This window comes from Paramormyrops kingsleyae, chromosome 8 (assembly GCF_048594095.1).
Source record: "Paramormyrops kingsleyae isolate MSU_618 chromosome 8, PKINGS_0.4, whole genome shotgun sequence".
In the NCBI taxonomy this organism is placed as follows: Eukaryota; Metazoa; Chordata; class Actinopteri; order Osteoglossiformes; family Mormyridae; genus Paramormyrops; species Paramormyrops kingsleyae.
In genome coordinates, this window is record NC_132804.1 from 15,110,941 (window position 1) to 15,135,065 (window position 24,125).

Below are 24,125 nucleotides of genomic sequence, written 5' to 3' on the forward strand. Positions count from 1 at the left end.
TTAGCTCTGTACTGCTCTGTTGTATACACTGTAGCACCGGCGGGGCTCATGTCCCAGCATGCCCCGCGTGCAGTTGTAAATAGCCATTGTTGTGTTGTTGCTGTTATTGTTAATTAATAGGTAATTCCTTATTGTTGCGCATGTGTTTACATGTGTCTTGTGTGTACCCGGTCTGATCCTCGTGTGTAATTAGCTTACATAAATGTCCCACCGTGGATGCGTCTTACAGTTCGTCGTCTGACTACTTTGTGTTTCTTACATATAATTATCTTTGGTGCTTTTTGGGTGCCTGATGTAATCCTTGTACGGATTATTAATTGAGTGGATGATCCCCGACAGAGTAATCTCCGTGTTTCTCTGCTCGCGATACCTCCATCTGCCCGTCGCAGCAATACGTTATTTAAATTTAAGTTTTAATTGAAAGCATGGTGAAATTGTTCATTTATATATGAATTTAGTTGAGACACGACATATACAATGTCTAAAATTAGTCTGCTTTTGGTATTATAAGACGTCCACAACGACCACATTTGGACTATAAATAGCCCATACATGGAGGTCCCACGGCCGTCAATACTAGACGTTCATTAGACGTCAAAAAAAGACGTCGCCTGGCGTTACAAAACAACCCCTTCAGTGGACCAAAATTGGACGTCCAAAAACGACATATTAAAGATGTCATTCCGACGTCACTATGCGCAGTGGGTACACTCGGACACGGAAATGGTGAAAAATCTGCACATTATAATACATGCCTTTGTGTGCATAAACCGGTACACGTATTACCGTTTTCTAACAGACAGCAATTTTTAACAAAAGTTTTCGGTTGTTCAATGGCTTTTTAAACAACTAATTAATGCTGAGATGTGTCTATACGGATCGAAATCACTCTGCGGTACAACAGAAACTAAAGCGACTCTGATAGAAATAAAATGGAAATTTCCGGTTCGTTTTGATCATTCTATGAGTTTTGAGTGTATATGGGACAGATGTTGATTTTAAAGAATATGTTATGATATTTGAGATAGGCTACTACAAATGTTTTACAGTAGCCTCTTGCTCCTGCAAAAATGTTTAATTACGATTACTGTCCGCATTATAGTTTATTATCGGTGAGATAAAAGTTTTGGCAAAGTTTCAGATACAGTGAGTAAAGTGAGTAAAGTGGGAAGTGTTGGGTGCGGGCGCTCGGCGCGCGGAAGGGTGGGGCATTTTGTCAACGAGGGGGGCAGCTGAAAGCTGCGGGCAGACAGTCCCAGCGGAGGGGCGCTTTTCAAATTTGGGAAACGGAGTAACATATGGACTTTACATATTTTTAAAATATTGAACGGCGTTTGTCCGTAAGAGGACAGTTGGATGAAGTGCGGGGGCTACGTCAGGTAGGCTCTGTGTATCTTTATTTGTAACTAGTATTAACTTAATACCTGTGTAAGCATAGAAAAATATCGCTGTACGATCAACTGATATCTAACTACATCTAAAGCACAAAAATTATATCGAATACGTAGAAGATGCACAAGTAATTCTTTCAAGTGTTTGTTTAGCGCAGCAGCAAAATTTGTCCAAAGTTTTCCAGACTGTTCTGTGAGTAATTCTCTGATTTTCACTATTTGCTGTGTTTATTTTCCCTCTTGTAACTTTCAGATTGTTATTTAATCCGTCCTTCATCTTGTACAATGAATATGGTGTGGGGTTGCTTTTAAAAATCACCCAGGTGGTGGAAATCAGACGGTCACCTAGATGTAGAATGAGGAGCTTGATCTCCCGAAAAGGTGACCTTAATGTCTCTGTACTTTAACATTATTCGGAACATAATAAGAAACTGTAGATTTGTCCATATTTCTTTTCCGAGAAGTACTGTAGAATAGCCTAGTAGAGATTAGTTTCATATCACCTGGAGTAGGGGAGCGAGTAATCGAGAAAGAGAAAAAGTATTCATTGGTTTGTTTTAAGTGGTGAAGTAACGACCAAGCACAGAGCCTTATTAGATTGAAACTAGTTACTATATGAAGTTGCATATATTTTTCTTTGTGGCAGAGTGGTGACATATGTGGGTTTATCTATCTATCTATCTATCTATCTATCTATCTATCTATCTATCTATCTAAAGATCAGTATTTTCATTTAGTATCTTGTCCAGTTAGCCTAGCTGTAGGCATCATTAATTAATGGAAACTTTTTTTTTTTTACCTTCGGGTTATGAACCAAGAACATGAAAAATAGCCCGTCTGCCCTGGCTATAAATATGTATACTCATGTTCTAGCTATTTCTCAGGCTTTACCCTCAGCCAAACCTCATCCTAAATAGTACAGAAGTATGTTGACACATTACAACAACAGCGTGACTGAACATATGTTTATGCGGTTCATTCAATCATTTCCCTAGAATTCTGGTAAATTCATAGCTTGTTGTTAATTACTTTAGACTTCAACATGCAGTCTTTAATATCAGCCTTAGTGATCATTTTTTTGTGGAGCAGATGCTCTCATCCACATACGCACACATTTTCCTCGTTTAGCCGTCAGAATTCTGTGTCACGCGTCAGAATGATACACCGGTGAGTGCTACAGGCAGCTGGTTTGTGACCAGCAGTCCGTGCGGATCTTTTGCTGTTAATGGCACGGAGGACTGTGACAAGAATGCAAAGTGAAAATGCACAGGGCCTCCCGGGCAGCCTGCTGCTGCTGTGTCCCGTTAATTAATGTCCTCCCAGACGCTTACTTTTTAAATGTAGTGGACCTGGACAAAGAGGTCTTTTGTCTCTTATGGTGAATAATCATGCCGATGATAAATGTTACCAACCAGGGGTGATGGCAACAATAAAAGTAATTATAATATTTGTGTCAAATATACATTTATATGTGACAGACAAAGAAATTCTAATCAGCGTTCTGCTCATTGGCTCCTTGCAGGCTATTAGTAGCTTAAAGCTGACACATCGGGGAGAGACATAATTAATAGAACAGAAATTCTAATAAATATCTAATAAATAGCTCCTTGGAAAGGAAATGATGTTGTTTTCAAGGCTGCATGTCATTAGTAATATACAACTCTGGTCAAAATTAAGAGACTGTTCTATATTTAAAAAAATATCTACATTTTTAAATCCTGGTTTAATCCTGGTTTAATCCTGGTTTAATCCTGGTTTAATCCTGGTTCTGCTGGTGGAAGGTTACACTGCGAGGCAGGCTGCTTCCAGGCTTAAGACAGCAGTACAGGAGAACAAGGTGAAGCAGGAGACACTGGCAATAACCAAAAACCAGCCAGGTAGAGGGCAGAAGCAACTTTCTAATGCCAGAGATGACCGTCAACTTATCCGGCAGTGCCTCATAAATCGGAGGATGACCTCAAGTGACCTTCAAAAGCAATGGGAAACAGTGCAGATGTAAAGTGCACTGCTAGGACAGTTCATATCAGGCTCCTAGAAGCAGGACTGTAGACCCTTAAACCAAGGAAGAAGCCCTTCATTACAGAGAAGAACTAGGCTGCAGTTTGCAAAAAATGCATTTTTTTCCCCACAGATTTCCATATATTCCCATAATTTGAGGGATTTGTGAAAGTAAACATGTTTCTGCGGTCTCTTAATTTTTTCCAGAGCTGTATATGTGGAGTATATATTTTGTACTGCTTTCTCTGGACACAAATGTGGTTTTTTAGTACAAGGACTCGTAAGGTTAAAATCCTGAGAAGTGTTTGGGTACAGTATACTCAGGCGGGGGCTTGTCCCATGTTAGTCCAGCACTATATCCTCCTCATGAATGCATGGGTGGAAATCGAGTAAAACTCTAAGCTAAGTGAATGAGAAGTAAAGGGGAGACAGTGTTACTTATTCTGTGTGTAGTTAATGAGTCATGAAGGATTTCATCATTTCCGCTGTGTATGTACCTTTGCATCATACTGTTATCATTTGGCCCAGTTTCTGTTGTGTTACACTCACGCAAAACATATTCAACTTATAGTGATTAAATTCATGTAGTGTTTCAGCCTGAGGAAAAATTGTTTGTCTGTCTGTCTATCTATCTATCTATCTGAATTAATGTCCTGGCTGGATGTTATTTTCTGGTTTGTGTTTCGTTCATCCTTATACTGATAGGCATTAAACTCTAAGACTGTCAATTCTAGTCTTCATGGTCACTAGTTAGACATTTTACAATTAGCATAACCTCTTAACTATTTAACCAAATAAAATTATATTGATTGAGTTATTGGAATTTTCTGCTCCTTAAAATGTGTATTGTATTAGAGTTGAAGCTTTCACATCACTCAGGCCCAGTGTACAGTATGGAAAAAACTTCTTGATAATGGAAGAGGGGATGTGGAAGACAGTAATCGGGTTCTGCTAATCCAGCTGTTGGAGGCGGGGGCTCATCCAGCACGTGTTTCCTGTGCTTCAACAGCTGTCAGGGTCCTGTTGACGGTCTGTTAGCATGGGGCTAAGATGGAAGTAGATGGGAGCCAAAAACTGTGCTGAGTATTGCGTTGATAATTTTTTATATCATACAGAAGTGGTGTTAACCAGGTACGAACAGCCAGAACTATTCAGGCTGAGGACAGATCGGAGGCAGAGTATATAGCCGCCATGAGGGAGGTGTGAGTCCTGACTGCTCAGCAGTTCTTTCTTTATTTAGACAAACAAAAGAAGCCCAAAGCGGCACTTAGGTCCTGAAACACAAGAGCAAAGGAGAACATTTAGAGTAATGAAGTAACTCGTTGAGTAATCCCTCAAGTGTCGTTTTGGTACTCTAAGCCCAAATGGAAACTTGTACCGCATATGAACTCATTGTAAGAACAACACATCTCGTATAATAGAAGGTCAAGATAATTCTGTAGCTAGTTACATCATCACTATTCAGGTCAATCTTTTTGAGTATGTACAGCTGTTTAAAGGAACTCACTTAGCATGTGGTTTAGTGGGCCAAGCCGCTGTGAATGTGATTGGAAGGTCGGCAGTTTCAGCCCAGCCTCTGCACATCTGTGGGTCTTTCAGCAAGGCCCTTAAGCTCCAGCTCCCTACGTGCTGCTATGGGTGGCTGGAGAATTTCCCCTCAGGGATCAATAAAGTATGATCACTTCATTTCATTTCAAACCTGGGAACACAGACACAGAAGATATTGATTTGTCTATAATATCCAACATCGCCTTTGCAATAACAGACCGAAATTCCTGCATTAATTATCTTTGTAGGTATGAGATCCAATGAACAAACTTATAATTAATGTAACCAATTCACTAAAGTGACTAAAATGTACAAAAGTGACCCAAATCTGCTGATTGCTGCAAGAACCTGGCACTGTACCTTGGATTGTGGGTGTATTTTGCATGCTGTATAATTCTTAGTTTGGAAAATATATTAATCACAGGCAAGATTTATCCTTACTACTCTCAGTTGGGTTGGAGAACTGTGTTGACCCAGCTATAAAGAATACTTCGGCAGACTGGGTTGCAGTTTTGGAGAAACTTACTCAGTCTTGGATTGTGTGCATTATGCTGGGGCTGCTGTTATACTAAATGGTTTTCTGTTTTAGGAGAGCTGGAATATTCACTGTGGTGCTTGTAGGCATCTGAAATTCCAAGGTGAAGAAGATTTTGGGGTAATTTTTTTTTCTGTCCCTCGTGAAGTTCTGTTGTAGCAAGACCATTATCCAAAAGAATAATATTGTGCAGGAGTATATAAATATTGTGAACAGGAACATTTGACTCAGTAGTTCTCTGTCCTATTTCTGCTGCCCTCTCCCCCTCACCAGAATGTTTTCATTCCAACCCACTCTGCTTTCAACCTGCCACATTCATTATTAGCCTATTAAGGACAATATAAGCCTGATTAACTTAGGGTTGGAAAGAAAATATTCTGGCAGGGGGGGCAGGGGGGCACCAGGAACAGGACTGAGAACCACTGTTTGAACGGGTAGGTTCCGAGCTTGTCATAACCCTGCACTGGGTAAATGGTTATGGATGGATGGATTTGCTGCTCATAAAACCTGCGTGACAACAAGACTGGAGCAGGTACAACAGCAGCGTGGTTTTAATGGCCTAGTAATACTTTGACAAGGAACAAGTACAGTCTATAGAATTAAAACCCACTCGATAATTCATGTAGGCTTCCAGCCATTTGTTGAAGGAGTCTATTGACTATACTTATCCTTGAGTCATGGTTGACAATTTATTAATTACATAGAAGCTAAATATTATGAAGAAAATTGTAAAAAGCCACTTTTCTTTTGAAGGCATTCCAGCTACAGTCAGTCCTGCTACAGTTTGGCTAATGTGGTCCTGAAAAACCTTGCGTTCACTAAAATTGCTTAATAAAATACACATATCCAATGGGAAAAATAGGATTGGGGAATGCAACTCCAAAGCTTAGTAACTTGAATAACAAAGATAGTGATTCCAGTGGGCAATAATGTAATTATATGCATTTCATATAAGAAATAATAATAATACATAAATAAATGATATCATAAACATCTTCTAGGGATCAGATGAGTCTCATGAGAATTGCTTAGTAACTGCTTCAACCAAATTTGCTAACTTGTCAATTACCGAGTGTCGGGAGTAGCGATGGCCAAAAGGACACTTCATGAACCATTTGCTGTATTTCCTGACCCCACTAGATGGTGCTCTTGCTTTGCTTTGAGGCATGGTTTGAACCCTTTTTTCGAACAGAGAGCACCATCTAGTGGGGTCAGGAAATACAGCAATTTTTTTTTTTTCATTTTTGCAATTACTAGTTGAACTACAACCACCATTCCGCTGGGTATGCACACAGCACAAGCACAACAGATTACAGTATGCGGAAGGACACTGAAGGCAACATGGCTACAAACAGTCTGGTAAAAGCATATGTAAGTGAATTAAAAATGTTGCTGTGTTTTTATATGATAATTTCTCATATATTTTTAGATTTTTAGAATTTAAGACTTTGACCTGTGCAATGCATGAACGTACAAAAGGTTAGATTCTTCTAGATTTGAAAACTGGTTTGTCCCATTCACTGGCAAGAACCATTTCAAGGCCCTGTTCAAGAGAACGATTCATTCATGAATCAGACATCAGCGTCTTTCATTTGGATAGCTGTTTTTGCGTATAAGTAGTGTTTCTCACTAAGACCATGTCGCTTTGTAGTTCGCGTAGTGATTTTCTCCTTCACAAATACAAATGCTATTCTCCATTGTATCAGACTTGGGTACTAATATATCAATTGCGCTAGTTTCATGGATATGGGCTGACTGTATTTATAAAACTTACATTATGATCGATTGATGTGCACCATTTAAACAATCAGTGGTTCAGTGATGCTATTCTAATGTAGATGTGTTTTTTAAAAAACCTTTTAAAATTGTTTAAACAAAACTAATATCTCCATGACTAACATATCCAGTGATCCCAACTGGCTGTCAAAAATTCAACTTTTAGGCAGTGCCTTAAAAATTTAATTTGTCTGTCTTTGCAATGGACCCAGATCACGAATCAGCCAGCATTGTGCATTTTAGACCAAGTGTCATGGTGCCCCTTTAAGCTTAGAGGTTTGATGCTTTCTGTTGTTGGGGAAAACTTGTCATTCTTTGATGGAGTCTTGATGAATCTTGATGGTACAAATGCTGAGCTAAAGCCTTATTCAAGCTGCTGGGCAAATTTTACTATTGCAACTATAAAACTGATCTACAACAAACTAAAAAGAGAAAAAAATCGGATCAGGCCAGGTTCACCCATCTTCCCTCACACAAAGCTCATTTGCCATAGGTGATAATGATGATTCTTTCCTACAGGGATCCTTCAAATCATCAGAATGACCAGGGGAACACTGCCATTCCTGGAGGCGAATCTCTTGTGTGTTTCTCCTGCTTCCTGAGTGGAGATGGTTTACAGGGCTTTGCTTTGGGTGATGTGTATTCACACTTTTGTGGCCTCTGGTCCACCGAGATGTCCCTCCACGTCCCCCCAGGTCGTGGACTTCTCCATCAGGTATGTCCTGCCCCATTTCCAGGCAGAGGGCTCCATACAGAACATCGTGATTAATTCCCAGTTCCATGAGATTTATGTTGCCTCTCGGAATGTGATCGAGGCCGTAAATGTGAGCCTGGGTAAATTATGGGAGCTTCCAACTGGTCCCGTGGGAAGCCCACAGTGCAGAGTTTGCTCCCTGTGCGACATGGAGCGAGATCCGAGTCAGCTGGAGGATACGGACAATCAGGTCTTGCTGTTGGACATGTTTTACATGATTTTGTATACGTGTGGGAGCTCTCAGTACGGCGTCTGCTATTTACATGAACTTATCAAGAACAAGCGCCCTGCTATTTCCAAGTGTATGTTTAAGAAAGAGTCCAACTCCCCCTCCCACTGTCCAGACTGTGTTGCCAGTCCCCTCGGCACAAAAGTCACCATGGTGGAGGAGGGACAGACGGTGTATTTCTTTGTGGCTGCGACCGTCGACCGCAATGTGACACAGAGTTATGGCAAACAGTCCATATCTGTACGCCGGCCACTAGCGACAGAGGATGGCTTCTACAGTGACATGCAGGGGCTGACGGTTCTGCCAGATCTTCGCTCCACCTATCCCATTCGATACGTCTACAGCTTCTTCACGCAGGAGTTTGTGTACTTCCTATCCGTGCAGCGTGAGAGTCCCTTCCAGGAGGGCTCGCCGCTGCAGACCCGGCTGGCGCGGCTGCCTCGTACCGAGTGGGAGGTGAAGCGTTACCGCGAGCTCGTGCTGGAATGCCGCTTCGAGCCCAAGCGGCGGCGCAAACGAGGCAGCGACGAGGTCTTCCGGGACGTGGTGTACAACGTGTTGCTGGCGGCCCACTTCGGAAAGGCCGGCAAAGAGCTGGCTGACGAACTCGGCACCGAGGAGGAGGACGACATCTTGTATGGGGTGTTTGCCGTGACCAGTGAGTCCGGGGAGTCTGAGCATGACTCCGCCCTCTGCGCCTTCCCTATGGATAACGTCAACATCGCCATCGACAAGGGAGTGGACGCATGCTGCACGTCCGGCCCCGAGCAGCTGTCCAGGGGCCTCTGCTACTTCCAGTCCTGTGAGAACTGCCCACACGAGGTGAGTCATCATGGCCTACTCCTCCCAAGGCTGCAGGAATCCACTTTTTCTCCAGTTGGTCGATGTCCTCCATAAACACTGAACACTATTCTTGTGTTTCTATTCTGGGATTCTGGCCATAATGTGCAATGCAAAATCACTGAAGTGAAATGTGCATGATAACTATAGTATGCTATATATACACTGTAATACCTAAATTCACTTACACAGCTTTTACACACAGTAAAGGCACACAACAAAGAGGAAGAGTATAGGGACACATATCTCCTATACCTTGAACCTGCTGAGCCATTCTAAGGTAATGACATCCGATCTAATGAGACAAGAAAAAATGTTGTAGCTCCCACACTAGTGGTCAAAATTGTGGAAACACTTCCACTTTTTAGAGATTGCAGAACTTTCTTAACCTGTTGCTCCAGTTAATCCTTCCATGTATACTATTTGTAACATTCTTTGATTGTTTATAAACATTACCGCCAGTATTTGTGTAGTAAGTTTTAAAGCGCAATGCCAAAAACGCTAGCTTTTTCCATAATTTTGGCCACTAGTGTACCTGCAGTAAACAGAATTAACTCATCCTGAAGAGTTAATAAAAAAGAGATCCAAACACTAGGAAGTTCTACATGCAAACTAGGCTGCAAGTGAAAATTCTGGAACAGTCTGGAACAGCTGATTGCTGCGGAGTTTAGTTACACAAAAGAGTATGAGTAGCAGCATTCCAGAGGAAGGTAGAGGCAGGATATAACGTCGAAGGGATCTGATTCAAAGTCTTGTTTACTGTTTCTTGGTCTAAAGTCCATGTTGTCATGGAATCCACTTTTGTTATTGCTCTGTGTGTGGAGTTTGCATGTTCTCTGCATGCATAACTGTTTGTCTTCTGCGTACTCCGCAGTCCAAAAGCTTGTGGTTAAGTAATTGGCTCTGAATTGCCAGTAGAGTGTGAATGTGTTCCGTGCGATGGACTGGCATCCCGTCCAAGGTGTACCACTGCCTTGTGAGCTACGGGGCCTGGGATAGGTTTAGGGTTGGGCCGATCCCCATTTTTTTTTTATTCCGATCCAATTCTGATACACAACTGCCGTTATCGATACAGATTCCGATACAAGAGCTCTTTTTACTTTTAATATTTTAATATAATAAATGTATATATAATATAAATATTTATACTTTATATATAATTTATAGCTTTAAAAACTAGTAAATATAAATAAATGTACAGTCATGCCCAAAAGTTTACATTCACCTGAGTGAATACATTCAACTTCCATTTATGTATCATTTATTGTTTAATATTCAACATTCAATGCATTCCTAAATAATGTCAACCAATCTCTTTTATTTCCATGACTGATTTCAACAGCTCTTTCATTTTCAATGGTTTTATTCAAAGTTCAGTTAATGAAGCTACAAAACTAATAGGTCAAAAGTTTACATACACCAGGGTGATCTGGTGCTTTTTTCTGTTTGCAACAGTGTGGATTATCCCCAAATGGTTTTCATGTGTGTCCTATTGGTTCTTGATTGCAATTAATTTGTAATGGTTCAGGTGGTGCAACCAGGGCTGTATAAAGGACCAGAGTTACCTGCTAATGCCCCATTTCTACTTGATCCAACATGGGGATAGGAAAAGAACACTCTGAAGACCTAAGAACAACAATAATACGATTGCAGAAGTCGGGAAACTCCCTAGGTGCCATAGCCAGACAACTAGGAGTACCTAGGTCATCCGTCCAGACAACTGTACAGAGATATCGAAAGTTTGGGACAGTTAAGACCCTTAAAAGATCAGGCTGGAAGTCTAAATTGACGCCAACCAATGAGAGGGCATTGGTTCGAAAGGTCTGCTTCAATCCCAAGATGACAAAGAAACAAGTATGCCAAGACTGAAGGATTCAGGAATCAGTGTCTCACTGTCCACAGTCCAGAGGGTCCTACATCGTAATGGGCTAAGGGGCTGCAGGGCACGAAGAAAGCCCCTTCTTCAAGAACGCCACCTTAAGGCGAGGCTGGAATATGCAAGAAAGCACAAGGATAAAGATAAAGGTTTCTGGGCACGTGTTCTCTGATCTGATGAAAAGAAGATGGAACTTTTTGGCTCTAATGACCAACAGTATGTTTGGTGACAAAAAGGAGAGGCTCTCAACCCAAAGAACATAGTGCCCACTGTGAAGCATAATGGTGGCAGCATCATGCTATGGGGCTGTTTTGCTGCTAGTGGTCCAGGGGCACTATGTAAGACAGATGGCACCATGAAGAAGGAGGATTACCTGAACATACTTCAGGGGAACCTGAAGCAGTCTGCTCGAAAGTTGGGCCTTGGACCTCGTTGGACCTTTCAACAAGACAAGGACCCAAAGCATACATCCAAGTTGGTCACAGGATGGCTTCAGCAGACCAAAGTCGATGTTTTGGAACGGCCAGCTCAAAGCCCGGATTTAAATCCTATAGAGAATTTGTGGAATGAACTTAAGAAAAAAGTTCACAAAAGGAAACCCACCAATTTGAATGTACAACTTCTGTCAAGAGGAATGGGTAAGAATCCCATCTGAGTAGGTAACCGATGGTTATCCTGCTAGACTGACTGCAGTTCTAAAAGCTAATGTAATGTGGCAATGTAACAAAGTATTAGACAATATGAGGTTGGGGTGTACTGTATGTAAACTGTAGACCTACTAGTTCTGTAACTTCAATATTTGCATTGTAAATAAAACCATTGAATGTGGAAAAAGTTGCTGTAATCATTCATGGAAATAAAGAAGATTGGTTGAAATTATTGTAGGAATGCACTGAATGATGAATATTAAACAGGAGATTATATTGAAATGGAAGTTGAGTGTATTATGCTGCAGTGTATATAAACTTTTGGGTATGACTGTATGCCTAAACATTTTAAATTAGACTACTGGTAACATGCATCACACACTGTTCCACCTCGTTTGTACATCTTATTTTATTTGAGGCATTTTGAAGTTCAATTGAAATATCTTCCAAGCGAGGATACTGCAAGTGGCCAATCGGTTGAACTAAGATCCTCAGAGAAAAGCAATGTGGCTGTTTTAGCTGTACTCTGCAGTAGAAGGTCTTGTCACTAACTTCAGAAATGAGCAGATAACCGATTCCTGTGACCAAGCCATTTTATCATTATTCAGTCTCTTAACTTTCCTCGTAATGTGAATATGTAGGAGAAAAGCTATTTTGTCTCTCCATTTTATAGGATGTGTGTAACTATATCACAGTTGTGCTATTATTTGATAGTTCTACATATTGTTATTTTAAATTTGTATTATTGATAGCCACATTGGCATTAAAGTTGTCTTTGCTAGCAGAGAGTGAAGCAGCCTGAGTTTAAAGTAACATTCCAAATGTAGTTGATGCAAATTCAGCCAGATGGCAGAAGAGCACAACATGCCGGATCTGTTTTACAATTCCTGAAACCCTGAGTTTCTGTCTCCTATATCTCTCATATTCTTATATTTCAGAAGTGACTTTTTGCCACTTTCGCTGACGGTAGTTCATTTGGTTTTTGGTCTCATGTTCCTTGCTTTTCATACTATACCTTTTCCTTTATCTATTCAAATTGTAAATAGTTTCACTGTCTGTTTCTGAGATGTGTGGTTCGGTGCAGTGAAAATTTGAGCTTGGTTCAAAATATTGTTTTGTTTGATTTTTTTTGTGATAAGAGTATGGAGAACAGCGCCTTCTGCAGGGACCAGCCCACCATGGTGTCCAAGCCCTACTACAGGGTGGACCTCTTCAACAGACAGATGCGGAGTGTCCTGCTCACCTCCCTGCTGGTGACCACTATAGAGGACCAAACGGTGGCTCACATCGGGACGTCGGAGGGGCGACTCCTGCAGGTTTCATGCTTATGTTTATGCGTTTTCTTACAAGGCTGAATAAGGGTCAATTTCTCCACGGGCCACAGAGCTCTAACTCCCACTTTTATAACTTGCACTCACTGACACAGGTGTTTTTAAGTTTAATGCAGTTTTAGTTTGGCAGCTTGATTTAGATTTGGATGCTCACCTATCAGGTCAGATTTCACATGGAAAAGGAGGAGATAGATTATGCATGTTTCATACAGATGTGTATGTGACTACATCGGCAGCTTATCCAGCTTACCCAAACAAAGCATTGGGTACAAGAAAGGGCTGTTTGAGGCTGCACCTGCTCAACTACATAACACAACTCTACCAATCAGCTCTACTGCAGAACCATTTTGCACAACTCTAGCACAGAACAATACCACACAGCTCTACCACATAATCGATTACTGAAATGTTTTGCAGGTCATCTTGAGACGATCCAGTCCTGTCATCTTCGCTAATTACTCCCTAGTGGAAAACCAAAGTGTTTCCCCGATTGCTGCTGTCTATTCTTCTGAAGATCTGCTCTTTGTGGTTGGAAACAAGGTATAAATCTTTCAGTAAATAAGTTGATTGGTGAGAGCATAATGACAAACATCCCTCATCATTTGTGCTGATATTTCTTTTCAGATTAGTAACTATGTTCTCTTTTCCCCACAATGAACATTTTTTCTCCTGGGATGCTTCCTGTCCTGAAGATGATCCGAGTACCCCAGAGAGGACCAGGCTGTCGCCATTTCTTGACCTGCAGCATGTGCCTGAAAGCTCCGGGCTTTATGGGGTGTGGCTGGTGTTCGGGACAGTGCTCCTGGGAGGCTGAGTGCACCGCCACCTGGAGGAAGGAGTCCTGTCCTCCTGTCATCAGCGAGGTGAGTCATCGGCTTGGGAAGCCCTGTCCTTATTTACTGCTCTTCCAAGGCCTCGTTCATCAGCAGCCTTCTGCAAACTTCAGCACCAACCATTAATTCATCCTTCAGATAGGTTCTTATTTCACAGTGCCCTACAAGTTGCTTTTGCAAATGGCTGCTGATGTGAAAATAAATAAAAAACAAAACAAAGAGAACTTGTCCTCCACACTTTCCTGCTTGTCTCATGCTATTTTCATCAAGCCTCCCTTTCATTCTCCTTCAGAAGCAGTTCACTTAACTGTCCTGTATTGGTTTATGTCATTCTCATCGCTCTACTAAATGGATTAATGAGTAGTAGTAGTAGTAGTAGTAGTAGTGGTTTTGGATGAATGCCTTGTATGATTTTTGCTAAACTTGAAGGATCTAAGTCATCTTCTTAGTTTTCTTAAGTACAGATTGATGAATGGTGTGTTTTGCACAGGTAGATGTTACATAGTAAAACCTAGTGTGTCTTCTCCGTCTTTGGTGCAGTTCTTCCCAAAGTCAGCACCCCCTGATGGCAATACAGAGCTCACTCTGTGTGGCTGGGAGTTCCAGTCTCCTCTGCGACCCCCCATTAATCGAAGGACTCACATGGTTAAAGTGGGACAGAATAACTGTGCTGTCCAGCCAGAGAAAAGCAACAGCAGACGGTGAGTACAGCAGCTGTTCAATGAGAGTTAGGAGCTACTGGCAGGGCAACTTCCAGATTACAAGTATTGGCGGAAGTAACACTGCCACACTCTGGTGGGCAGAGGAAATTACACCCCCACACAACAAATAACACTCAGAAGATGTACACTTGGACTCCGAAGATGTTACACACACTGTGAGGTTATAAGTTGTATTGGATATGTGTTTTTTGGTGATGCATTTTTGGGGTGTTTTTATGCTCTGTAGATTGGTGTGTAGGATTCAGTCTGGAGTTACTGAGCTGTTCCAGCCCGTTGCCATCACGGTTCAAGTATACGAAGGGAAGGTAGAAGGACTTTATTCCATCAACGGAGAAGCAGTGATGGAAGGATTCAGCTTTGTGGTAATGTTAGTTGTTGGCTTTGAGCTCAGTCTAGGCCATTTGTGACTCCAGCATGGTATGAACTGATATGCTTAAATGGCTGAAGTATACGCTAGTGACAGCCAAATGAAGCTTCATGAACCGTTTCCTGTATTTTTTGACACCACTAGATGGCACTCTTGATTTGCTTTGGGGCATGAATTGAGCCATTTTTTAAATAGAGAGCACCATCTAGTGGTGTCAGAAAATTCAGCAAATGGTTCATGAGGCTTCATTTGTCCATCACTAGTATACACTGTATTAACTACTCTGACCCTTCCCCATGCCAACTGACAGGTGCCTGAGATCACAAACATCCTGCCAGACTATGGTCCTCGCGATGGGGGTACCCCTGTCACGGTGACTGGGAATCACCTGTATACTGGAAGGACCAGAAGAGTCAGTCTGGGTGATGAAGACTGCCCATTAATAAAGTGAGGATTCATAGTCATGGCCTTCTGTCCTCCATTATTAATGACCCTTATCTACTCTGATTCTCAGTCATCTGTTGCCTATACCTCAGTGTTACTCATGGCATTCCATTCATCTCATTTTCTGTTACCCATAATCCCCTCTTATTTGTGACCTGAAGTGCAACATAGTAATACATGTGACTAAATAGCAGTGACATCTGCAACTGGCATGTGTTCAAGCTCAGAGTTTGTCATACAGTACCTCTTTATAATTCCTATCTGAACATCTTGTAAGGTCTCAAGGAGAAGCCAAGGGATCCGTGTCTACAATAGTCTGCCTCTCCAAGAGGGTGACACGGGTACAGGACACGATCCTGAGGGTATATATTGATGAATCGCCAGTACGCACAACCCGAGGTTTCCACTACAAAGAGACACCAGAGATCACAGAGGTACTTCCACTCTGCAGCTTTGACAGGTATGAATCGGTTTTTGGCATCCATCATGAATGTCCCTGTTCAGCCCCTGTCTCCACATCACGATGTCGTTGTGTGATTATTGTTCATGTATGTGTGCTTTGCATGTTCTGCACCATGCTCCTCAAAGGGGACTTGATATATGACTGCTGAAGATCCATTGGGTTGTTTTGGGAGTAAATGAGTTTACACCCCACACCTGTATGTTAATGTTTAATTCCAGAGGTTCTCAAATTACCATCAAGGGTCAGAATCTCGATTCTGTCTACAAGACTGTTATCTGGTTTAGACCCAGAGAGACCCACTTAAAGCCTGTCTTTAAGGTACGTTTGCATGCTTTTGTTTTCTGTAGTGCTAGTAAATCTGATCCTGAACCGACCCCTGACCTGCTGTCATGTGACTGGAATTCCTAGAGATTAACATTTTTGTATGCTTGACAATCATAAATGACTCATATATAGCAATAATTACTAATAATAGTTGAATAGATGTATCTTTTGTTTTTTGATATTGAGGTTAAATGTAATTTCTGTGAGGCAAGACAGATCATATCTTCAGGTTTTAAAGACCGTTTTCTGATCCTGGATCAGTGATTTGGGGGTGGGGAGCAGGAGACCCAGCTGACCAGGCTATTCCCTGATGCTCCAGGAGTGCATTAGCGGGGCAAACAAGACACTGATTGTCTGCCGGGCTCCTCCCTTCCACCGAGATGAGTCAGAAGAGGGAGTGATCTCCTTCGACATGGATGGTGCCTTGGGACTTTGGAACAAGGAGTTCTCGTACCACCCTTATGCAGAGCCCATCCCGTTTGAGAATGAAGGCAACATCCTGAGACTGGCCTCTGGCGAGGATGAGGTCTCACTGCATGTGGGTGAAAACCTTGGCCTTTTTTAGATAGAGGCTTCATGTACCTTTCGGGCTGAGCTGTATGAGCAAATGTGTGCTATTCTTACTGCTCTGGATGCTGTATCCTAACAGACGCACATCTATTATCTGTATTCATCCATCCATCCATCTCCTAACTACTTACCCTAATCATAGGGGATATTATCAGTTTGATTTGTTAATCTAATTTAAATCACCCGGATTTGCAGCACAAGCGGTTGAACCTGGTAAGCTCCTGCATGAAGATCACCATGTCTGTGGGAGGAGTCGATTGCAATGCCCAAGTGCTGGATAATGAAATCACCTGCAGGATCCCTAAAAACCTGACGTTCCCCAGCGAAGGGTTACCAGTACGGGTAAGGCACACGTGCTTTCTGGAGTCTTGGAGCTTCAGCCAAAGCTCAAAAACATTCTAATGTGTTCTACACACAATTCACTGATAATGAGTGACTCCAGATACTTACCAATTGGAATGAGTTATCGGGTGTCTCATTTGGCAGATTTCTGTGAATGGACAGGTCCTGGACATGGGCCGTGTGGTGAAGGTCAGTAACCACTCCATGGTGGGTGTCGTGCTGGGTATCCTCTGCGCGCTCGTCATTGGAGCTGTGCTGGCATTTCTCATCATGAAGCACCTGAGGAGGAAGAAGAAAAAAGGCAAGTCTTTCCACATGAGTCTGAGCCAGACTTCCACTCTTGAAATGAATTGCTGAAATGCGTATCCATTTTCCAGTCTCCACGCTGGAGAGCCACCTGTCCCATTACTCAAGTGGCCAGAACCAAATGGGCAGCAATGTGGACATGTCTACTGCGGGTGACTACAGACAAGGTGAGACCCGCTAGTTGCCAATCTGATAATTAATGACTCAGTTAATCACTCAATCATATCAGTTTAATAGTGACTTTACATTTCATTCTATTTAATTACTGTATATCCTTAGGCCAATTTTTTTTTCCTAAACATCAACTAAGAAGAATGAATATTTTATTTAATCAATAAGCTTCAGCTTATGGTTTTAAAGTTTGATTTTTAATGGAACTTGATGACTTCCCTTGGATTTAAACTCGCAAGTGCTACACGTACAGTTGTTTAATTGCTTCAAAACCACCACAGACCCTGAATGAAATGGGGTTTACTATAAAGCAAAACAAATGCAAAGATGCTGCCGTTTTAGCTTATGTTGGGGCCCTGATATGCTCTTCCTGGCTTTAGAGTGGTCCATCCCCGGCAGTCTGAGCTCAGGGTCAGCACTGGCGTTCCCTGCTTTGCCCTATGCTGCCAATATCGAGAGCCCACTGGCACCTCTCCTGCCCCCGGAGAAGATCTCCCTCTCCAGCTTCAGACCGAAGCTGCTGGAGGAGGTGAAGGACGTTCTCATCCCTGCCGAGATGCTCAATGTCCATCTTCATCGGATCATCGGAAAAGGTGAGATTCAACCGCCTACATGGAGACTTGGCTCTGTCCTAGGACATCAACGGATCCTTCACAGATGTCTTCCATTTATTTGAAATAAATGGATCATCTAAGAGGGTTCTTTTAATTGAGGCACAATAATGGACACATAGGCCTGTAAATGTTCTATTTCAGGTCACTTTGGAACAGTATACCACGGCTATCTCACTGACCAGAGCAATAGAGAGATCCACTGTGCAGTGAAGTCGTTAAACAGTGAGTAATAGTAGGACTCTTGTCTCGAGTTTTTAGTAAATGGCTATTTTGGGCTTGGTTTCTCATGTGAACTGTCTTATTACAATGGGTTAATGCACTTTAATAATGCAAGTTTCTAGAGTAAATAGAGTAATAAGGCAAATTAAAATAATATAATTATATAGTATATTTTTTCCATTTTATTAGACTATGCTTTGCTTTGGCTTTTATGCGACCAGTTTGTTGTAGTGTTGTAAAGAGGTTCAAAGATGCTGAAATTTAATATATATTAGGTCCCTCCCAGCTCACCCAGTACCAGCTATTTGTTTGTCTTAATTGTTTGGTTCAAGTGCAATGGAAGTTGGGACAGAGCAAAAATGTAGACTGTCTGGGGGTCCTCTAGGACTGAAAAACACCTTAGTGTATACTCTGCCATGTAGTAATGTTGTAAAGGTGTTGAATTTATGTTGTGTCGGTGTTTGCCCAACATTGTGCTAGAGACATGCTAATGTTGAACCAGCGCGGTCCCCTTATTGATGGAACGCTTCTTCATGGTGTATCCGTGGCCTTGGGTGCTTCAGGGATCACTGACGTGGAAGAGGTAGAGCAGTTCCTGCGAGAAGGCATCCTAATGAAGGAGTTCCACCACAGCAACGTGCTGTCGCTCCTGGGCATCCTGCTCCCTCCGGGTGGCTTACCTCTGGTGGTGCTGCCTTACATGAAGCACGGCGACCTGCGTCACTTCATCCGCTGCGAAAACAGGGTGAGCCCCCCAGTACCGAGACCAGCCCCTGCAGCCCTGAGCCGTTCGTGGTAATATCTCTGCTTCAGCGACGAGTAATACAAGAAATGTGTGGAATTATCAATATTATTGCTGCTATTTATTCAGCACCGCTACCCTTAGCAAACACAGCAGCATAACTGGGTTTCTCAGAACATTGTGTTTGTTTTTTATCAGTCTTCCTGGCTGAACAAAGTGGACCAGCAATGCTGGCAGAGGACTTGCTGAGGTTTCATATTGAATGTGGATTATTTTTCTTAATAACTCAGTAGATGAAGAGCTATTTTTGGTTCCTGACTAATCAGATACTGCTGAATTACTTTATCTACCCATCTTGCATGACCACTTATCCAGTCAAGCAGTGATTCCAAATCCGGTCCACAAAGCTCCCTGTCAATTCACATTTTTGCAAAAAATGTGGACTTTCTGTGGGTCCCCAAGGACCAGATGGTAGTAAAGGGTCACAGTGAGTCTGCAGCCAATCCCAACGACACCAGTTCAGCTTAACTCATGGTTTTTGACTGTGGGAAGAAACACTTTGAATAGTCAGTATCTCTACACACAGAGCCAGGGGCAGGATTTGACCCCACAACCTTGGAAGTATACAGTCAGTGCTACTCATAAAGCTGCTTGGAATTGTACCCCTTTATTTACCTTAAAGATGGTATTGTCACTCTGATTTTCATGTATAGATCAGTATGTTTTTTTTTACACTGAAGAATAAATGGTAGCTGACTGCATTTGCAGAATAGCTGTGCATTTTGCTGTCCATCATTAAGATTTTTCCATGATCTTTAATTTTTAATTATAGTAATCATACACTCAAAGCTCTATTGTACTTGTTAATTTAAAGCCCAGAATATGATTATGAGCAACTTTCATTCTTTTTTGTGGTTGTGAAACTTTTGAAGCTTTTCCTTATTCATTCCCCTCATAAAGGAATTTGTTTTTTGGGGGGTGCATCCCTTCATTCTTGGGCTTGGTTGGGGGTTTGGTTCTGGCCCCTAGCTCTGTGTGTATAACATTTGTGAGTTCTCCTTGTGCATGCCTACAGGTGAATTAGTGCCCCTAAAATTTCCCGTAGTGTGTGAGCGGCTTAGCATCCCATGCTTGGTATCTCCTGCCATGCCTGGTATCTCCTGCCATGCTTGGTATCTCCTGCCATGTGCTTCCTAGCAGAGCCTCTAGATTCAGCAAAACCCTGCACCAGATGAGTGATTATGGGAGATCAGTGGATGAACTGTAAAGGCATGATAAACATGGAGAATTTCGCTTGTCACATAGTCTGACCTTATTATTACCTCCTGCTATTAGTCTTTTGTTCTGTTTGATCTTTGCTCGCTTTTTGCAGTCAGAAACTTTACACGTTGCAGTTCCCATTAGTGGTTTTTAAAAGAGTGTGTTCAGCACGTGTTTTGTGATATTGCAGACTGGTTCCATCAGCAGGTTCTTCAAATTCAATTCACTCAAACGTTGCTCTTCTCTACTCCTCTCAGAATCCCACAGTGAAAGATCTAATTGGCTTCGGGGTCCAGGTTGCCAAGGGGATGGAGTACTTGGCTCAGAAGAAATTTGTGCACAGGGACCTGGCAGCTCGCAATTGCATGTGAGTCACAGTGTATATCACAGTCCGTTACCAAGGCCTCGCTTCACAGCCAGAATACCGGGAACAGCAGAACGATCGAAGCCAAGGTCCAACTTGTAGTGGCCGTTCAATACATATACAAACAGACGGCTTCATCACTGTTGGGCTGGTCTATTTGGCAGGTTGGATGAGTCGTACACTGTGAAGGTGGCCGACTTTGGCATGGCACGGGATGTCTTTGATAAGGAGTATTACAGTATCCAGGACCACCGGAAAGCAAAGCTGCCTGTCAAGTGGATGGCCATCGAAAGCCTGCAGACACAGAAGTTCACCACCAAGTCAGACGTGGTCAGTTCAACACACATATTCTCTGAATGAATTCCTTTTTAATGCTTTACATTTATGCATGTTTTGCACATTTATCCCTAACCTAATTTCCCCAACATGGTTAAAATTAAACTCTGTATGTGTGTATGTGGATTAGGTTATGGCCAAATGTTCCCCACAATGTAATAAAAACCTGTTATTTTAACCACAAAGGTCTGTGAATGCAATCAAAAAGCTCAAAATGCTCTTGTATTTAGTTTGGTTACTTCAATGTTATGGCTGGGTAGGGGTTATCACATTGGGATTAGAGTTTTCCCCATAATTTTATATATATAAAAAAGAGGTTGATGGTATACACTGACATCATTTCCTCTAGTTTCAGTGCTGTTTTTGCCCCACAGTGGTCCTTTGGAGTCTTAATGTGGGAGATGCTGACCAGAGGAGCAAGTCCTTATCCAGAGGTAGATCCCTATGACATCACACATTACCTGCTGAAGGGGAGGAGACTACCCCAGCCACAATACTGTCCCGATCCCTTGTAAGTCATCCATTCTTCCTTCTCGTTACCCAGATCCAGTCATTCATGCTTGCCTCTTCAGCTACCTGAAATAAGATTTTAAAAAATCAGTGCAGTAAGATTTCGTACATTTAGAGTCTCCATGGATACGGTGGTGATGCTGTCACTGGTGGAACACAAAGGCTGTATGTTTCTGGATATGCAGGTTTACCATCATGCTGCAGTGCTGGGACCCTGATCCAGACCTCAGACCCACCTTTGCCTGCCTTGTCTCAGAGATACTGGACATCCTTTCTAACCTGGAGGGTGAGCACTACATCAGCCTTAACGTGACCTATGTTAATCTGGACCAACCACGCCCCTACCCGGCACTCACCGAGTCCGCTGATGAGTCTGATCCTTCTGACCCGGAGCACGCAGATGCAAACTGCCTTTAATGGCACGGGATAGGAGGTGGGGGGGGTCAGATGGCAGTTTTCAGCGGATATGAGTTGCTGTTGCCCGGTGTGGTGGGACAGTCATGAAGACGACTGAAAGCTCCGCGTCACACACTGTCTCCGGGGAGATTTCTCTGTCTAACGAGAGGACAATCTGCAGTCTTTATAACCAGCCTTCAGCACGGAAGGAAATGCACTGCATATGTCTGAGGCCTTGTGACAGTTTTGTCGAGGCGGCTGTCTGCAAGCCTCTCAGCTACATTGTTTGGAGAAGCTCCATTAAGACGCACACGGCCTGGGTGTTTTCCTCTTTGTGAGAAAGACAAACCGGAAGGCAAGCAACACATTTCTTAGTACAGTCAGAATAATGTCTTATCTGGATATCTATATATACACAGTAGACAGAGGCAGCCATGCATAACTATAATCATATATGTTACCTTAATGATAAATGTACAGTAGACAGCCATAGAGATGTAAGTACAATCAGATGAATACCTCACTTTAAAATATATATATATATATACTTGCCTATTCAGATTGTATATTTTGGATCGTAAATTTGAGAATAATTGAGTTTTATATTTTAAAAATACAAAGTTATATTTGTCTACTGTGTTTGTCACTTATTTTAATAATAGATATGACTGAATTTATTACTTGTTTTTATGGCCTATTATTAATAAAATGCTGCTGTTTTCTGATTTATGCTAGCTAGCTATAAGCAGTAGACACAGGCAAACCTCACTGCAGCCATATGGTGTCATGCGATGTCAGCGATCAGCTGGAAGAGGAACACTTCAGTTCACTTATGATCTCATCGGCTCAGTCGTCTCATACGCTCATGCTCAAGCAGGTCACATTCCTTGCTAGTGTGCCGATGAAGGGCATGTGACACTCGTTTCCTCCACCAGGTGTCAGAATAACATGAGATTACACCTTCACTAGTAGTGCATTAAATCACGAAAAATGGACCCAGTCCCTACAGTAAATGTACAGCTGCTTCCTCAGACGCTAAAATACCAAGCTAATCCCCATTGCAATGTATTTCCACTTCATTAGAAAGAGAAAGTGGGGCAGATTTGGATGGAGGGGACACTTCTTCTTGGAGCCTTGCCATTATGAAGCAGGTCTAAGTTGTATTAATGACGTTAGACGGGTTCTAATCTTTCAAATTCCACTAATTAAGACCTGGCTCCAATCTCTGGATCTGTCACCTGTTCCTGAAAGCAAAAGGCCTCATAGGACTTGGCATGGTGCACGTTGCTGAAGAGTCATTTAAAAGGCCAACCCAGCATCTGTCACCGGGAGTGTTTTGTTTAAGGGCAACCAGAAGGGGGCTCTCTTCACAGTGCTAGTTTACCTTTTTCACATTTTCCCTGCTTCAGCTATTCACTGATCAGAAACTACAGTCTGAAATAATAATAAAAAAAAACAATAATCTCTTTACAATTCAGGCATTGAGGAAATCATGTTGATCACTGGCATTCAAAGATCTTTGTTTAAATGGTTTTCATTTAAAGAGAAATTTCATTCATAATTATCACTAGGTTTTATTAATCAACTAATGGTGTCCCCTGTGACTCTGAGCGCATCCGGGAGCAGACATGTAACCCATCCATCTACTGTAAGTCGCTTTGGCGATTAGCATCACACAAGTGAATGTAATGTAATGTAAATGTTGAGCAGTTGGAAGTTAGGTGGACAATCATCATTATATTAGAGAAAAATTAGACGCATGCATTAAAAGGTTTTTTTATTTCAATTTCAGCGCTCACATTTCTTATGGATCTCTGCCACAGAGAGTGTGGTAATTACTGTCCAGCTATACCTTTTGGTTTGTTTTTTCATCAACAGACAACCTAACTAGTGCAGACACATCTACATACAAGCACACACATATTAAGCTGCAGAACCGTTGTGTATTTCTATGAAGTGTCGATCGTTTGTCTCGTCTCATTTTCCTGTCGCTTTTCCTGGTGGAGAACGCAGTACCAGCATCCCGAACAGGTCAGGAAATGCTTCTTTCTCATTGGCCATTGACTTTAGCTCATTATGGGGTGTGCTTATACATTCCCAGGCCAGCTGGGAGATATAATCCCCCCCAGCTTGCCTGGGGTGTACCCCGGGGCTTCTGCCCTGCAGGACAAGCCTGGAACAGCACCCACGGGATTCGACCAGGTGACATCCTTATTA

The 24,125-nt window shown here is 42.2% G+C and overlaps 1 protein-coding gene and 1 long non-coding RNA gene across 5 annotated transcripts; one reads left to right on the top strand and one right to left on the bottom strand.

Annotated features, from left to right (window-relative positions):
* Positions 1 to 761: 761 nt before the first annotated feature.
* On the top strand, positions 762 to 22,539 carry mst1rb (macrophage stimulating 1 receptor b). Of its 4 annotated transcripts, none has more exons than XM_023804164.2 (23): positions 762 to 1,772; positions 5,527 to 5,592; positions 6,730 to 6,843; positions 7,768 to 9,053; positions 12,734 to 12,910; positions 13,343 to 13,465; positions 13,618 to 13,788; positions 14,299 to 14,459; positions 14,707 to 14,842; positions 15,158 to 15,294; positions 15,569 to 15,751; positions 15,973 to 16,072; positions 16,398 to 16,616; positions 16,844 to 16,990; positions 17,135 to 17,291; positions 17,368 to 17,463; positions 17,848 to 18,060; positions 18,223 to 18,303; positions 18,864 to 19,045; positions 20,560 to 20,669; positions 20,831 to 20,996; positions 21,377 to 21,513; positions 21,698 to 22,539. In XM_023804164.2, exons 4-23 carry the CDS (start codon positions 7,857 to 7,859, stop codon positions 21,927 to 21,929), a joined length of 4,125 nt encoding a protein of 1,374 aa, XP_023659932.1. In that variant the 5' UTR covers positions 762 to 1,772; positions 5,527 to 5,592; positions 6,730 to 6,843; positions 7,768 to 7,856; the 3' UTR covers positions 21,930 to 22,539. The 4 variants fall into 4 exon arrangements, with proteins under 4 accessions (XP_023659932.1, XP_023659933.1, XP_023659934.1 ...); XM_023804165.2 differs by having other exon boundaries at positions 762 to 1,379; XM_023804166.2 differs by lacking the exon at positions 5,527 to 5,592 and having other exon boundaries at positions 762 to 1,379.
* On the bottom strand, positions 4,902 to 21,940 carry LOC111839871 (uncharacterized). Its single transcript, XR_002837203.2, has 4 exons — positions 21,464 to 21,940; positions 20,365 to 20,960; positions 17,099 to 17,269; positions 4,902 to 5,088 (listed from the first exon to the last, which is right to left on the bottom strand). It is a non-coding gene; the product is annotated as an uncharacterized lncRNA (long non-coding RNA).
* Positions 22,540 to 24,125: the final 1,586 nt, after the last annotated feature.

What these genes read in the sequence shown, in the direction of transcription:
- mst1rb (XM_023804164.2), top strand. Translation starts at nt 7,857, where the DNA reads ATGGTTTACAGGGCTTTGCTTTGGGTGATGTGTATTCACACTTTTGTG. An exon ending in GTCCTCCTGTCATCAGCGAG is followed by an intron (nt 13,789 to 14,298) that starts GTGAGTCATCGG and finishes TCTTTGGTGCAG; the next exon opens with TTCTTCCCAAAGTCAGCACC. An exon ending in CAATACTGTCCCGATCCCTT is followed by an intron (nt 21,514 to 21,697) that starts GTAAGTCATCCA and finishes CTGGATATGCAG; the next exon opens with GTTTACCATCATGCTGCAGT.